At 42.9% G+C, this 17,058-nt stretch overlaps 1 protein-coding gene across 1 annotated transcript in view; it reads right to left on the bottom strand.

The window, feature by feature from the left end:
* Positions 1–749: 749 nt before the first annotated feature.
* The window catches only part of asxl1 (ASXL transcriptional regulator 1), a 19,527-nt gene continuing 3,218 nt past the window's right edge, over positions 750–17,058 (bottom strand). Inside the window, exons 2-11 of the mRNA XM_024293397.2 lie at positions 14,981–15,063; positions 12,457–12,577; positions 11,701–11,896; positions 10,781–10,941; positions 9,299–9,383; positions 7,123–7,289; positions 6,945–7,041; positions 6,265–6,370; positions 5,018–5,960; positions 750–3,518 (exon numbers count right to left, since the gene is read on the bottom strand). Coding sequence (XP_024149165.1) covers positions 1,050–3,518; positions 5,018–5,960; positions 6,265–6,370; positions 6,945–7,041; positions 7,123–7,289; positions 9,299–9,383; positions 10,781–10,941; positions 11,701–11,896; positions 12,457–12,577; positions 14,981–15,063 — 4,428 coding nt within the window. The 3' untranslated portion in view covers positions 750–1,049. The remainder of the gene's footprint in view (positions 3,519–5,017; positions 5,961–6,264; positions 6,371–6,944; positions 7,042–7,122; positions 7,290–9,298; positions 9,384–10,780; positions 10,942–11,700; positions 11,897–12,456; positions 12,578–14,980; positions 15,064–17,058) is intronic.

Raw genomic sequence — 17,058 nt, 5'->3', positions numbered from 1 at the left:
TATAAAAAGGCATTTTTCATGTTGATCTAAAGCCTGTTTCCTAAATCTCTTGAGGGGGCGTGGTTTTTGGAGCTCCGCCCCGATGTACACATTCAATCATTGGTTTCTCAGAGTTTTTGATAAAATAATGAAAGCTAACATCAAAATGCTCTTTCATTGATTTACAATCCTTTCCAACTGCGGTCAAATGAGCCGCCGTTCACATTTCCGTGGTCACATCAAGAAGCTCCGTGGAGTCTGGTGGAGATTTTCCAGCGTTCTCAGACTAAAAACAGGATTTTTATCAGAGGAGGACTTTCAAGAAATTGATGCAATTCGCAATTCTGCCACTAAGGGGAGTAAAGGAAATAAATACTGGGATAACAAGAGAGAAAGAGATGAAGTTTTCTTTGGAAGGGCGTGTCACGTCTGGGTAAGAGGCTTTTGGGTTCTCTGTCGCCCTAATGGGAGTTATGTAGCTATAAAAATGATCATGTGTCAGAATGACCACAAAAAATAATATCTCTCATAATATTGATAAGTGATTAGAGTACTAGGTTGTTTTCAGGCATTTTTTCCAACTGAGAAAAATCAAAACAAAAACAAAGCTACAGATAAGTTGACTAAAGGCTATTTTGTTATCATGGTTCTGGTTCGGCCCACTTGAGATCAGAGGGTTGAATGTTGCCCCTGAACCAAAATGAGTTTGACACCCCTGATCTAGAATGACCTTGTTAACTGATGGACAGAAAACATACAATTCAAACTTAAAATAACGAAGCAATGTTTTTATTCCTTTCAATGGTTAAAAAAATAACTCTGCAAAGAGACAATACTTCCTAGTTTGCAGCGCAAACAAGAAGTCCAAAAAAAAAAAAAAATGGTGACCTACCACTGATAACAAGCGGAGCAAGACAACATGAGGTAAATGGCAAAATGTACAATTAATCATGCTCCAAGTTCACAATAATAATAACAACAAACAATACAGCTTAAAAATCTGATAATCAGCAACAACCAAAGAAACAGACCAGATTTACAGGCCCCGCCCCCCTCCAACAGCAAATCCACTATCTGACAACAAGGCACGACACGCACAGTTTGGAGGGTCCGATGCAATCATCGTGGCAGAAAGCGCCGCAGCCTTGGCACATGATCATGGCTTTGAGGCGGCAGGAGCACTTCAGCGCCACCTCGTCCGTCGCACTGTCCGCGAAGGCCTGGATGCTGAGCGTGGCGTGGCCCGGCGCCAGCCGAGGGCGCAGCTGGAGCACGCTTTCAGTCACGCCCCGGGTGAAGCCGCTGTTGTCCATCATTGACAGGTTGGCCGTGTAGCTGACGGCTCCCACACAGCCGCTCTGTTTGGGAAGCTTTCCGTACAACGGGAAGGGCAGGGAGGAGGCGGAGGACGACGGCGAGGGGGACGAGGACAGGGGGGAGGGGGAGCTGGAGGAGTACGAGGCTTTTCCGTGCTCTTTCTTGGCTATCCTCGCCAGGGTCAGCTCCATGTTCAGAAGTCCCTCCATGGCGCCTCCACACAGGTACCCGTCGATGGAATTCCCTGGTTCCTTTTTGAGGACGCCGTGGGTTAAAGCGGACGTAGCCTTGGCCAAGGCCTGGCAGGACGGCCGGGCGCCGGCTTCGTGTTTGGGAGGGGAAGCGGGAGATACCTGCTGAGGGTGCGGAGGCCGCAGGTTGACCTTGATGATTGCCACCCCCTCCAGGGGGCAGGGGTCGACATGGGGAGGGGAGGGCAGAGTACTCCTGTGGGTGTCCTGGCACTGGTTGGCAGCACCCTCCTGTGGCAAGTAGGAGCCGTGAGACTTGTTGACTGGAGGCTCCGCCGCAGTGACATCTGGTTTGGCTTTGGAAGACAATCCAGGAGAGGAAAAAGAGGGCGGGGCAGAAGTGATGACGGGGACAGCACTGGGAGTGTGGTAGTCTGGGGCCTGACCAGAGCCGGGCTGCTCTCCGGACGACAGGTTAAGAACCTGAGGAGCCGCCGGGTCTTCTGGACTTGGGGCCTCAGTTTTGCCCCGAGCTCCTGGGTTCTTGAGATTAAGAGTCCTGGACTGAGTTCCTGGCAGTCGGCTGATCTCCAGCCTGTTGTTGGCGGAGTGTGAGGGGAGGACCTTCTCCAGGGGGAGACTGCCCTGCAGCAGCTGAGTCACCAGAGGGTTGTTGGCCTCCACGCTTGAAACCGACCTGGCCGGACCGGCCGGTCTTTTGGGAGCAGCGTTTAAATGAATGACCGGAGACTCAACAGAACTGGCTCTGGAGGCTTTGCGGTCCTCTTTGAGCTTCAGTTTGACCACAGAATTCTTTTCTCGGAGACTCATCGGCGCCGTGATGACAGAGTGGTGGTCCTGGGAGTCGGGGAGGTTGTGCTGAAGCTCAGGTAGACCGTTTGAAAAGCAAGGCTGGATGACGGTCTGACCTGGGTGACCCAGCATGTTGGGTTGGAGGATGAGCTGCTGGGTCGGAGTACTCAGAGGGTAGCGCCAGTCCTGGTCCGGGTCCTGCTGCCCTTCATTCTCACAGTCGGAGGCCGTTTCTGTGGAGTCGCTGTGTGTATTTACATCGTCTTCTTTCTTTCTGCTGATGCTGAGACTCACGTCACACTGAGGAGGAGAAAGCTCTGGCTGCTTCACCAGAGGACGAGACGGGACTTCCTGCTCCTCCTCGTGGTGTGAGCTATACTGGACGTTGACACAGGGTCCGTCCTTCTTTTGTCTGTCCTGCTCTTTGTTCTGAGAGGAAGTGGAAATGGTCTGTAAAATGTCCACACCCTGAGTCCCAAACCTGGGGATGGAATCTGGGATGGATGTTTGGGTCAGGATGGTTTTCACACAACCTTTTCCTGCCATCTCTGAGACTCTGGCAGACTCTGGGAGATGGTTTGTCTTTACAGATTGGGAGGCCGATGACTTGGATGTAACGTTGGGATCTGGGGAGAGATCTTTGGGCCGGTCCGTGAACCTACAGGGCGGAGCTGCTGATGTCTCTTCGACTTCTTCAACTTTCAGAGGCCTGACTGTCCCGTCCTGCTGAGGACTGGGGGCCTGTGGGGACTCCGCGGACATGGAGGTGGACGTGTTGGATAACGACGGGGAACAGTGAGCGTCTACATACTGAAGCTGTAATTGTGTTCCAGACGAATTAGCGTCTGAAGACGATTCCTGCTCCTCCGTTTCGCCGGCCTTCTTCCTCTCGTCTCCGCCTCCTTCCTGCCCCCCTCCCCCAGGCTCGGTGGGTCCGGGGTGCTCTCGTCTTCGTCGTTCACTGTTGCTATCCGGTAGCCCAGCAGCAGGCCGCAGCCCGACACCGGCCGGCCCTGTCCTCTCGCCAGAGGCCGCAACAGCAGCAGCGGCCTCCCTCTGGGCTCGGGCTTGCTGGGCTCGGGCTTTGATGTCTGCCAGAGTTCGTGCCCCCCCAGTCCCAGAGCGCCGCGAGCCCTCGCCGGAGGGCACGATCCGCGGGCAGATCTGGTATGTGGGATGCCCTTTGACCCATGGAGGTTTGATCCTTGATAGTTGAATCTAGGAGAAAAAAGAACAGAAAGAAAGCTGTTGACATGTGCAGGAATAACAATATTATTCATCTGAAAAAGTGATGTCATAAATATCAGATACTGTCTAATGAAACAATTGCTGGATTAATAAGAGTTCGTTTAAATAGGAAATGTAAGATTTGATTTGCTTTAAAACAATCATTTGAGCAGAAACACAGACAAAGCTATGTGTTGGTGTGAGACGCTGAACCACAGCACAGCTCGTCTGAGAAAGACTGAGGTTAGTCCAGAGGTCTCAACCTGAGGCTCTTTTACCTCTTCGTAGTGGCGCTATGGCTAAAGAAAATTGTATTTTTTTCAAATAATAGTTATTAAATTAGCATATATTTAATTTAGATTAGTTGATTTAATAAATTTATGTCTGAGGTGTGCCTCAAAGATAAACTATGTAAAGGTTTTAAGAGGTCTTGTTTGCTCTATGCTTCCTCCAGAATACACGGATTTCAAATACTAAGCAAAACTTATGTAAAAAATCTCAGCTTTTATTAAATTAAGGCACATGTTATCTTGTGCTGTCCACTGGGATGATCCAGTCTGGCTCAAGGCATCTTTTATTTTGAAAGGAAATCATATGAGCTTCTGTCAAACGTAAAAAATAAATTTACATACTAGTTTCTTCTTATATTTCTTCTTATATTTCTGCCACAAAATAAGAATAGTTCATATTAATGATTAAAAAGTACATTGTAATGAATGCACAGCAGTATCAAATGCGATTAGTAAACATTCACACTATAGTGATTCTGCTCCTTTCTGTACGTTTTTCAGCACGTAAAAACTCCATCACACTTTCAGCGATCTTGGTATCAAAATTTTAAGCTCTTTCAGGACATTACAGCTTGTATTCTTTGTATTCATAAACTTCACAGTTTCTGAAATGTTGAGGAAGATATGCCCCGTAAGAAATTAATGAGAAAGTCTTCAAACTTCAACATTTTAAGTAGATTAACAACAAACCTATAAATATCTTCATGGGTTGTGTTTCAATCTTTCATAGTAATTTAAAAAAATGTTTTTAACTGAATATTTTAGCAACATGCTAACATTTTTGGATAATGTTTAATGAGGCTTTTTAGGCTAATTTGGAGTTTGGCTAATATTTTAGCAACATGCTAACGTTTTTTGACTAATTTAGTTTACTGAGGAATTTTAGGCTATTTTTGAGTTACTTAATTATAAAGTTCAGAAGGAATCTATTGCCCTGGACCTCATATAGATCACCATGTCACTCCAACAGCTGTTTGCTTCAAGGAGAAGAAAGGCTTCAGCTGAGATGTAGAAGAAAAATATCTAATTACCTGGTACTTTTGAAAAGAGGTAATATTTAATGTAATATTTTCCCTTTTAGCAGAGTAGAATGTGTCACTATTTCATCGTTTTTGGAATAATTAGTGCAACGCAGCGGTCAAATTTAAGTGTTTTCCTGGAGCGTTAAAGTCTTCAAACGCAGAGGTCACACATTCTTACCCGGATGGGTGGCACCTTCGGTTCTTCGGTTGTTGGCTGTGGCTTCTCTGAACAGACACCGTCAATTGTGGTACGAAAGGACTGACGGCTGTCGAGTCGTGGCCTCTTCTCTGGAAAGCTGGGCAGAGCTTCAGGCTCGTTTTGCCTCCTCTTCTGCTCGCCACCGAGCACGTCGGCGGTGGCCGGGCTGGCGGACGGGCTGCTCTCGCGGCTGCTGGTCGCAGTGCCTCCGGTGATGGAAGTGACCACGGAGGCTGCATCGTCCAGGGGATCAGCCGGAAGGGTTGCACTGGAGGACGATGAGGAAGAGGAGGAGGACGAGTCCAGACCCGATGCAAACGCTCCCTGCCTGTCGGGTGATGAGGTTGAAGACGCAGGTGATGAAGCAGACGATGAGGAGGAGGATGACGACGGCGAGGAGGTGGAGGCCAGTACAGGTGGGATTTCTTTGGGGAGAAGGAAAGCTGCAACTTCCGGTTCCTCGTTGGCGCTGGTGGAGGTCGGACTGGAGCTGCGGCTGGGAGCCGGAGTCGGAGCAGCCTCCACGACGGCTTCAGGTGTGAAGGGCTTCTGCTCCTCGGAGGCCTCCTCAGCTGGGAGCTCGATGGCACAGTCGGCCTGGAGCACCACCTCCGCCTGCACCACTGTGTTGCTGCCCACAGGCGAGTCAATGGAGACCGCTGTGATGTCCAGTGCAGCGCTGGACTCGGCCGCGTCTGCAGACTGCAAAGCTGGAGAGACCTTGCAGAGCGTCCGGCGAGCTCTGCGGCGGAGGTCGACGCGGGTACGTCTCCTCATCCTGCCGTCTCTTCTTCTTCTGCCCACGCTTCGTCTCTTAGGACCGGTCGCCACCAAGGAAACGTCGCTCTCCAGTACAGAACCAGCCACTTCATTAGCTTCACTCACGGTGAGCTTCAGGGATTCCTCTGGAGTTAGACCAGACCTGCAGAAAACCAACAGTTAGACTGAACTAAAGAGATTTCTGCGCTGAACATTGAGTATTATTTAGAGAAGAATCAAACAAACGTGATGCCGTTTCCTTCAGGTCTGGCCAAACACTGAATATATGCAATCTAACATAATTTAGCCTCGTCGCCACAACAACACCATTGATACTCGACAGGAACTGGTATTCATGATGCTGTTAATGTCTTAAGATGTCCAAAACCACACATGCTGGTCTTCCTCTAAATCTTGTAACATAAACCTGATGCTGTAAATTCCTTCGTTCTAGAAGGATCACTTACTTCTGTCCGTGGTACTCCTCAAAAAACTTCTCTTTCCAAGCCTCGACCTTCTTTTCTTTCTCCATTTCCTGTCGTAAGCGGACTTGCATCTCGTGGGTAAATTCACCTAAAAATGAAAACAACGATGTAAGATTCCATCCCAGCACTTCCTCATCAGCCTGACTGCAGCGCCGCTCTGTGCTGACTGGGATCAGCTTGAGTTTGGTCGTGTTCAGGCACAAAACCAGAACTGGAATGGAACGGTGCTCGTCCTTTCAAAAAACCATGAAAATGTTACAGAAAAAAAAAAAAGATAATTCACCAAAACTTAATGAATATTTACTATCTGAAGTAGGGTTGTAACAGATCACCTCACAGTTTAAATCATCTTTCAGATCAATTTAAAAACAAAAAAACAAGATGAAAAAAGCCTTAAGCTTTAAAACTTATATTTAAGAGATCATATCTAAGTATTTCAGAGCATAAATAAATACTCTCACACATCTTTGAATTTTGAACATAATTGCAGTTTCTGGAGACCAAATCTACAAAAACTGAGAAAAACGAATGCTTCATATGCAACAAAATAACAAATTAATCAAGTCGATAAGTGAGAAATGCTTACGACTTCAAGACTTTTGTATTTGTCAAACATGCTGATATTAGGAGCTTCTGATTATTCAAAATGAGCATCCTCTTACCTTCAGCTAATCTCTCTTTCCAGCTTTGAGAGGCGTGAGTGAAGAATTCATTATTTAGAGCTGAACTACTCAGTCTGGCTGTGCCGTCAGGCCCGACCTACAACAACAACGGAGCGTTAGCTCTGAGGTCAACCGGAGTGACTCCGCCCACAGCTGCACCGACGGTCACTCTACCTACCTGTCGATCAACTTCAGGCAGAAGCTGAAGCAGCTGCTGCTGGGAGTGCGCGGGGAAGGCGGAGAAAGTCCTGACGTTGATCAGGGCTCTGATGTTGGTGTTCACGAGGATGGAGCCTGGTGTTTCAAAGTCGACGTCCACGCCTCCGCGGTTCCTCTTTATGGGTCCTACCACAGCAGCAAACAAACAGCGCTTCAGGGGGGAGACAATAACTCAGATCTACACTTCTGTCATCACAGCAGAAAACACCCCAATAAACCACGGCGGTGACAGGCAGAGCGGGAAAACACTTCATGATCTCACTACAAAACACATTTTCAGCTCTTTGGTTTGTTTTTATGCTTTTAAAGGAAACGTTTTCATTTCTAGACATTTTGGTTGAAAATATTAAAGCATTGTCGGAGCAGAAACACTGAGATGAATCAGTCCTTCACCGACAGGCTCTTGAGGAATAACATAAATGAAAGTAGGCTCGATTATTCCCACATTTAGATGAATAAAAAACGTTTAACAATGTATGAAAACTGTTTGGCTAGTTTGTTTTTCCAGGCACAATTTCCAAAAGTAACCCCTTTATGCCTCTTTGAACGGCTGAATCTTTAACCGTAGATCCAACAAATTCTGACGTGAAAAAAGCAGCTTTGGGAAGCAGATTTTTACATTTATTTTCACCTGTTTTTATGTTTTCCCTCTTTGGACTAAGACATTTTAGCATTATAGAGAGTCTCTGGTCATTTTTTCCTCATCAATATTTCTAAACATTCACCTAGAGCTGGGCGATAAGGGCAGAAAAACTAAATGTCACATTTTTTTCATTTTAAATTTTATTTTTTGTCTCCCTGCTTTTATTTCCTTTAGCAAAAATTACAAATGACAGAATATAAATTAAAGAAAAAAATTATTATAACATTTACTTTGGAAATTGAATTGAACAAAACTAAATACAATCTGTAAAAATGTTTGTGACACAATGTTTTACACACCAGAATGCAGCAGGTTTTTGTGAGCTCTTATACAGAGAAACACGTATAAGCAATTCTGTAGCAACAGCCTTGAAACTGATTTTGCTGATTGTGGTTTGATGCTCCAGGTTTAAAGTCTCAACAGCAGTGATCAAAATCTAAGCGTGGGTCACCATTTTTGTTGGAAACTCGTGTCTCTGCCTCACGGAGCAAGGCAAGTCTATCTGTATCGCACATTTCATGTACAGAGACAACTAAAGTGCTTTACATAAAACATTAAAAGAACCAATCAAAGCGAGCTCCTCTTTGCTAGCTGCTGCTTTCACATCTGTTGATCAGAGCCGGGCGGATTAACCGCACTCTGATCAACAGAAGGAGCAGAGAGTTGGAAGAATAAAATCTAGATTTTTCACAAAAAGAAATCGACCAGAGCAAAAAATGTGAATTAATCGATTGAACTCGATTTATCGCCCAGCTCTACATCCACCTGAATTCAGCATATTTAAACCAGTCAATCCAGTTTACAACTTTACCAAAGCCTCTCAAAAATGCATCTATCTTCTATAGTCAAAGATCAGTACAAAATTTAGGGGAAATAAATATTCTCGGTATTGGTTACAAAGTTTCCCATCTTAGAGGGAAGTAGAGTTGAAGGGATGTGTCATTCATTCATACAGAGCCATTGACAGTATATGAGAACTGGACTCTGTAACACCTCCTCCCTCACATTCCAAACAGGAAGTACATGCTGGAAAGCCAAAAAAACTTCTACTGAGAAATAAAAAAGCTGTTAGACATTCCAGTCGTGTCTTTTTAACAGCTTTGTCGCAAGTTACCCAAGTTATAAACGGACCAATCAGGCGCCTCAATTAAAGCATGTGTGCCCACTGGCCCCACCTCCAACATCCAAAAAGTTTGACAGATTCTCCTGATCCCGCCTTCAGAGGAAAAGGTGCGACTTTCTCTCCTGATTGGCCAGAGTGGTTGCCATAGAAACTCAGACCGACTCGGACCAATCACTGCTTACTAATGCGGTCTGGTTCCAGCATGATCCGTACCACAGAAAAACGGCGACTGAATTGACTTCATTGGAACTGGAGATGAGTCATTTTCTATGGGTGATGTCACATCTCTATATACTGTCAATGACCAGACGTAATCTTTGAAGAGGGACATGTTGTACAGTTCCATCAACCACATGTTTGTGTGTTTACCTGATGAGACATGCTCTCCATTTACTTTTAAAGGAGTCAGGACAACGCGGGGCATCATGACGGCTTTCTTCCTTTGTCTTCCAGACTGTCATCAAGAAACAGAACAGTTTAATATGTTTATGTGGTCACAAACACTAATATATACTAAAGCTGTGAACATGAACGAGTTAACACACTGCAAAGAGCGGACTATTTGATCCATGTCGTCACTGCAACACGACAAGCCCTGTTTTTGTTCAAAGGTCACACATTGTCTAATAAGATTAATATGAATTAATCACAATACAAAAGTGCAATTAATTGGATATATTATATTAATCAATTGACAGCCTTAATTAAAAATAAACTTTCTGAATAGACAGTTTTGTGTGTACATTTTATTTTGAGATAATTTGCAGAGAATAAGCGGTCGGCAAAACTGTCACTAAAAAAATGTATATTAATTGGGATTCATTTTATTCCCGGTTTGCGATTAATTCGTTAATTTTTTTTAGCGATTCCCAGCCCTAATAAATACAAATGTTCAGGAACTTTCTCAACTGATAAGATTCTAAACTCTATTTTAAATCAAGTGCTAACAGAGGAAAATGAGGAAAATGTCAACCAACAGCTACAGACAGCAGATAAATTTGTTCAAAGCATTTAAAATTACACTTTAGGATTTCACTGAAGCTGAACCTCGTGGGTCAGAGGTGTCAAACGCTCAAGGGGCCAAAATAAAAAAATACACTTTAGGTCGCGAGCCGAACAGGATAAACATTTATTGAACACTCAAAAACTATATTTTTAAAACTGTAACTTCTTAACATAATTATGAACTAGATATACAGCATTACCTGTGATAATGCTAGTGTGAATGCTGGAAGCTGATAGCCAGCTAAAATATTAGCTAAATGCAAAATTAGCATAAAAACAAAAAAAACAGGTTAGCCAAAACAGCTAGCATGTAGCTGAAATATTAGCCAAGCTCCAAAACAGCCTAAAAAAAAATCTTAGTAAATCCCAAAATATCCAATTTTTTAAAACATAACTGTAACTTAACATAATTATGAATAAAAAAGGCAGGAACATTGTCCAGAATAAATCAACTTGAACTTTAAATAACTTTTACTTTCCATAAAAATATATTCTGTCAAAATTATACAAGTTAGAAATGAGCTAAAGATAACATCAGGTCATTCACAACAATAAAAAAAAATGATCTGGAGGGCCGGATCCGGCCCCTGGGCCGTGACTTTGACACGGGTTTTAAGGCTTTTCTAACAGCACCTCTTTAGATCGTTTTGTCCTGAATGTTATGTCTTCAACCTACGTTCACACCGGCCTTGGCAACTGTTGTTCAAGCGACCGCGTCACTTGAAAAGTCGATGTAAACGTCCATAAACTCAAACTTCCGTGTTCAAAACTCTCGTATCGCGTCACTACTTCAAGTATTGGATAGACACGTCGAGCGTTTCTCTAAAGTCGCCGCTGGACGCTCACCTGTCGGGAGCGGCTCAGTCTGGTCTGGGAGTGTTGGGCTTGCTGAGCGTCCAGACGTGCGTGCTGTCCTGCCATCCTGCTGAGTCGGGTCTGAGGCTGGCTGCTGGTGGGCTGCAGCTCTGTGGAGCAGGACGCGCTGGAGGAACTCTCATCCACCAAAGCTGTCACACACAGCACAGAAATGTCAGTAAGAGCATCTAGCAGCAGCAGCAGCAAAACGTCTAGAATTAAAACACTTCCAGGCTTCTCCATTAAAGAGCAAAGACTTAAATACATATTGAGCCAAAACATTAATAAAATATCTAAGTTCTCGTAGGAAGGGTCAGAGGAGGTGATCCTTCCTGGTCTTGTTTACAAAGATCAACTTTTTGTCTGAAAATTTGTCCAATCTAAGGTAAGTTGTGCAAAGAAAAAGATACATACATGCTGGTTGATTACTCGTCTCACTACACTGAGCATTAGAGTATCTATGATGAATATTTTTAAAGACACTTGAGGAGTCGGTTTGTCGCTGAAACGCCACTACCGGCCACGATGGAAACGCCCCGCAGTGAATGTGGCGGCGTTTCTAAACAGCGTTTTCTTAAGAAACTGTCTTCATTTATAATCACTTTGGTGATATTGTGGAGGGATAAATGTGACTCCTGTCCATTATTGTTCTTTAGATCTGTTCTGAAAATGAACGGGCCAGCAGGTGGACTGTGGCGCAGCGCTCCACCTGAAGACAGGTGAGGAACATGATGAAGAATCCCTCTTGGATCAGCGGGTGATTAGAAAATCATGTTTCAGCTCATTGGTGATCTTAAGGTTTGAGAGGAAGTCCATTTTAAGCTCGTAATGGCGGCTCCTTTACCTTCACTGATACAACAACACTTATAAAAGTCATCGGTGAAATGGGAATGCGTGTGCACGGCCGTTACCGTCATTGTCCATCACAGTAGTCACAACGGTCTCCGAGTCGCAGCTCTCCTGCTCCACGGTTTCACTGGAGTCTGCGATGACTGTATCCGATGCAGCCACAGACGGGACGTTCCCGGAGGCAGACACGCCCGTGTTTCCACCCTGTTCTGATGCTTCAGATTCAGAGTTCGACTTGGTCCACTGGACGGCGTTTTTCTACACATCACAGGAAACGGGAGCATTCAGACACGCCTGGGTTACAATCACAGAGCATCATGAAGGAGATGCTGATTAGTCTGCCTTATCTGTGTAGGACAAGTCACAGAAGAAGTTCACTAAGGCAGCGATCCCCAAACATCCAGCAGTGGATGAAATAATTCATTATACCAGTTTTTTTGTTTAGAGTTTCAGCAATCTTTTATTTTGAAAAATATGGAAATTCTCTCAACTACACAGTTGTTGACCGTCATATTTATTCAAAGAGAGCATTACATTCATATTCATTCATAGTATTAATATGCAGAATATGTTACCAGAGTTTGATGCTCCACTGGTGTTCATTATTAATATGAATAAAGTCGTGTTGCGTTCAAGTACACGGTGACTTGATCACATTTTGATTGATCAGATGATTAGGACTCGTTTGACTATTCAATAATAAAACAATGTTTGATTGGTCCTATCCAGCTATAAACAGGACACGACACAACAGGGCAAGAGGCAAACATCCAGGTAAAGACTGAAGATCTCATGGGGTCAGAGATTAACCACTGTACCTTGAGAGTGAAGAGGCTCATTCGTCCTGGGAGTTTAAAGAAGATGCTGTTCTTGACTCGGTCTCCCCTCACCTGGGAGTGCAGCATGGTGACCAGACAAGCCAGAGGAGCTGTGCCACTACAGACGAACACGGAAGGAAATGGAATTACTAAAGCAGAAGGTGGTTTCACAGGCTGCATCATGAAAAACTGCCAACATCTAGATTTTCATTTAGATTATCCACAGGTTTAACCTGAGCAAGCTTTATGTGACAAAGAGGGATTTTCATTTTCATTGTAGTTGCTGTGGGTAAGAATGTCTAATTGACCAGTGTTAGAACATGTGGTTTAAATTAAGAAGTTTAAAAAATAAATTAATCATCTTCTATTGAACAAATTAATAGTTTTGAAAATTATTGCCCATTTTAAAGGCTTTTAATGAGCAACGACATTGCAGAACAAAATCTTGTTCTCTGTGTATTTTTCTTTGCAATTTTACATTTCTTTTTGATGTTAACTCACGAGAACAAACAATTTCTTGTGTTCATGTTCTGTTCTTAAAGATTGCCTGGGTTCATGACAGTCTTTAGACAGAGAAAAATCACTAGTGCACCCAGAAAATATGAAACATATTAATATAGATTAAAAACTCCTCCCACCCACACAAACATAATTCCTGTACGTCCTTCACACACATCCATAGCTTCAAATCTTGTCCACAACCAACATCAAAACTCAAAACTTCCACATTACAAAGGACAGAGCTGCAGGGTAAAACATTTCTGCCTCAGAGGGTATGTGGGTGACACTACAGACTCACTGGGGCTGAACGAAACATTAGGGAGAGGGTCCCATAATACCTTAGCATCAAGCTAGTGGACTTTAGCATGATGCATTAGATCGATCTCTACTTTCATGGATCAATAATTGATTTATTAAGCAAATCAATTTTATCAACTCTGCTCTACGGTAAAGTAAACAAACTGAATTGCTGTAATTTGCTGGTCAATTTGGGTATGTTTTTTAAAGCGCCTATATCGAACAAAATCAACTTTTTTCAGCTTTGAAGTGTATTTAAATGTTAATTCCTGTAAAACAAAAAAACACCCCAAAGCAATATTGTGATCCGTTCACACATCTCTGAGCATTCCTCTAAAACTTGCTCTCTGAACACCAGCCTCTCAATCCACAGACATGACGGGCTTCCATGTTCAGGACAGCCCCTCAAAGGAGGAGTCTGTGGTGCAAGCCCCGCCCCCAGGCTAACACACCCCCTCCTTCTACACCCAAGACACTTTCATCTTAGAGAGAAAAGTGGTTCCTCTAACACCTAATCTGAGACAACAACAGCTCATGGGCAAAAGGCGGAGCCTCAGAGATCAAGGCGTCTTACTTCCAGGTAAGAAAATAAGTTCACAAAAATAACCTATTTTATTCAAAGGTATTCTTTAATGTGCAAAAAGGTAATATTTCAACATATATGCTAGATCTAGTTTACTCTGAAATATTTAAGAATCACGTGGTACAGACCCCTGCCTGAAATGGATTATTTACATTACATGTAATTGTTAAAGATACAGACATCACGCTTACCTCCTGTACAGGGTCGGCATCAGGGCAAGAAGATCAAAGAAAAAGAAACAGAGACAAGTTAACACATGAAATCTGCTCCAACGTGTACACACACACAAATAAAAAATAACTCCCAAAGATAACATTATTTTTGCCCAAAATGAAAACCTTCAAATGTTCCACAATGTTTGAGGAGCCACACATCGACTGTATAATCACTGGACATATCAACTCTTCCCTTCTCATGCTCCGAACAGGAAGTACCCGCTGGTTTCAAAAAGGCTAAAATCCCATAGAATCCAGTTATTACTCAGTCATTTTATTTGTCAGAATAACAGTTATTGCTCTGATATATTTTTTAAAATCTTTCAAATCCTGTTTTTTAGAAGTATTTTTTCTTTATAGCAAGTTATTCAAGTTACAAAGATTACGGTTTTGTTTTTCCTGAAACATCAAAGGTTTTCATTTCTTGTTCAAGACATTCAACTATTTCATGCTTTTCAGCTGCAGAGATCCTTTTCCTGCTCATGTTGCTCGATAATATCGGTCTGCTCAATGATGTGGAACGTCATTTACATCATTGTTCACTCACAAAGGCATCAAATTAATGTACACAGTCTTTGCTTTAACAAGTCAAAGTTTATGCTTCTAAAAGTGTTAAGCTGAAGCTCTCATCACATATGGGAGGAGCTTCCTTTAAAGCATTTTTTTACCTCATCACATAGAATGTTTTGTTTTTATAGGCATCAATAAGCAACATTTTGATGTGATATATTCGTGTGTGTATATATATGCGTTTTGAAGTATTTTATATACGTTTCATAAAATACGTATTTTGAAGATTTTTTTAAAATGTATCGAAGGCTTTCACTGATCCGAACTGAGAGTTTTGAGATCCGTTGCAGCCCTATTTGGATCGCCCTGTGGTTTCGTCTTCACTGTGAGGACGTAGCATTCTGGAGGTTTGTCTTACCTCATTTCCTTGAGCCCTTTGGTCTGGATGACATGCAGAATTTGTTTAGGGGTCATAGGTGCATCGGAGAAGTTCTCCAAGACCTGAAAACAAGGTTATTAAATCTCACAATGTTTCTCACAAAGAAAACATAGTTGTACAAACAATGAATAAAGATGAATAGTTCAGATTGTTTCTCAAAAGTCTGTATTACATATTTTCTGGTTAAAAGGCACACTGTCAATAAATGGACTATTTTTGAATATGTCCTATTTAAGGAACACTGAACTGTGAGGTGCATAAAGTGAGACAAGAGTCAGAAATAAGTCCGTCAGCAAGACATCGCTGCAAAAAGTAAAAGGTAGCAAAACTGCTAAAATACAATGACTGATGTTATGACCAGATAGAACTCAGCATATCTCAGAGCAATGATGTGTCTTTTCTGGATACTTCCACACATGATTTTCAGAACCATCAGAACTACAGAAAAGTTCTGTTTTTAAAAATGACACATACAAAACAATGCTCAAGCTGATGAACAACAGCGTATTAAGACAGATTTGTTGGTAAATGTACAGAATCCACCTCCATAACTCAACTTGCACCAGGCTGGAAAAAACAGAATCTGCAATAGATAAGCAGCTCAATATAAGGAAACTGTGGGAAGAATTATTAGAGAATGAAAGAAACATAAGACTACTGATAATCTCCTTCATTGTGGGGCTTCATGCAGCATCTCACCCTAGGGGGTCAAAATAATCACAAGAACAGTGAGTAAAACCCCCAGAACCACAAGAGAGCTGGGACCAAAGTAACAAAGACTACCATCAGTAACACACTACCGTCAGGATCCTGCAGTGCCTGACATGTCCCCTAAGGGGAAAAAAGACATGCCCCATGTTTAGGTCAACACGTGCAGAGAGAATTTGGATGATCCAGAAGAGGATTGGGAGAATATCATATGGACGGATGAAACCAAAATAGAACGTTTTGCTTTTATAAATAGGGCTCAGTGAGCAATTATTTTAAGTGTGTTTATATGTGTCAATAGGTTTTGAAATACTTTGTGTTTTATTAACTATACATTTTAAAGTTTTAAAAAATGATAGCAGGTTTTTATTTAGTTTTTGTTGTTGATTATGATCGCCAACCTCATTTGATTTAAGTCTTGTTTTAATGGCAGAAACAAATGAAGGAGGAAAGCTGCATGATTCATTAAAGCTTTAATAGACTGTTGTCTTTATTTTTAGTTAGCATAGAGCTGAAACACTTCAGGTTTTAAGCTAATGATAGTTAAGATGCGTTTTTTACATCCAGTCAACATGCGACCTGATTAGTCAACTAATCAAAAAAATTAATTGAAGATTAGTTTATTACTATTAAAATAATCATTTGTGGCAGCCATACGTATGAGTCAGCAGCAGCAAAGTTCGAACACGCTGCATGGATTGGCGTCACAGAGCCCGCCCCCTGGAGCCAAGCTGGGGTTGGGCCTCACAGGTGAGAACCTGGTGGCTGTGGCACTTCCCACTAGACCCAATCTGAACAACTACCTGCACGGAGGTGGAAAAGGGGATGCAGCAATGTGGGTTCCACATTGATTCCCAAAAATGGGATCCAAAGCCTCCCTGCTTAAACATTAAGGGCTTAGACTAGGACAGGGGTGGCCAACCCTGGACTAGGAGGTTAATCCACCAAATGGTTCCAGAGTGCAGCTGTGTCTGCAGCTCACCGCTCCCCCAGCGGATGGGTCAAACGCCGAGAACATGTTTCACACACCTAGGTGGGTGACAGCTAACGGGACTTTAACTTTATGGTGAGACTCAGTCTTGGCCGTTCAACCTCCAGTCATGAAATCTAACTTGTTTTAACGCAAATGAATATTTTTTTTCTTTTTTGCTTTTTCAAAAACAGAAACGGTTTTAGGTGAGAACAGCTGGGGCATGCACATCGCATATTACATTTGGTGACATCTGATTGTCTGTTGGTACAAAGAGGGAAAATGAAGCACCCCAGAGTTCAGTTTGACGGTCTGACAATTAAGTTTTTGTTATAGAAATTGTGTTTTTGACTGATTTTACTGCAATTAATCATTCATG

Source organism: Oryzias melastigma, linkage group LG7, assembly GCF_002922805.2.
Source record: "Oryzias melastigma strain HK-1 linkage group LG7, ASM292280v2, whole genome shotgun sequence".
Lineage (NCBI taxonomy): Eukaryota > Metazoa > Chordata > Actinopteri > Beloniformes > Adrianichthyidae > Oryzias > Oryzias melastigma.
The sequence above is the reverse complement of the archived record's forward strand: the minus strand, read 5'-3'. Positions and strand labels throughout refer to the sequence as shown.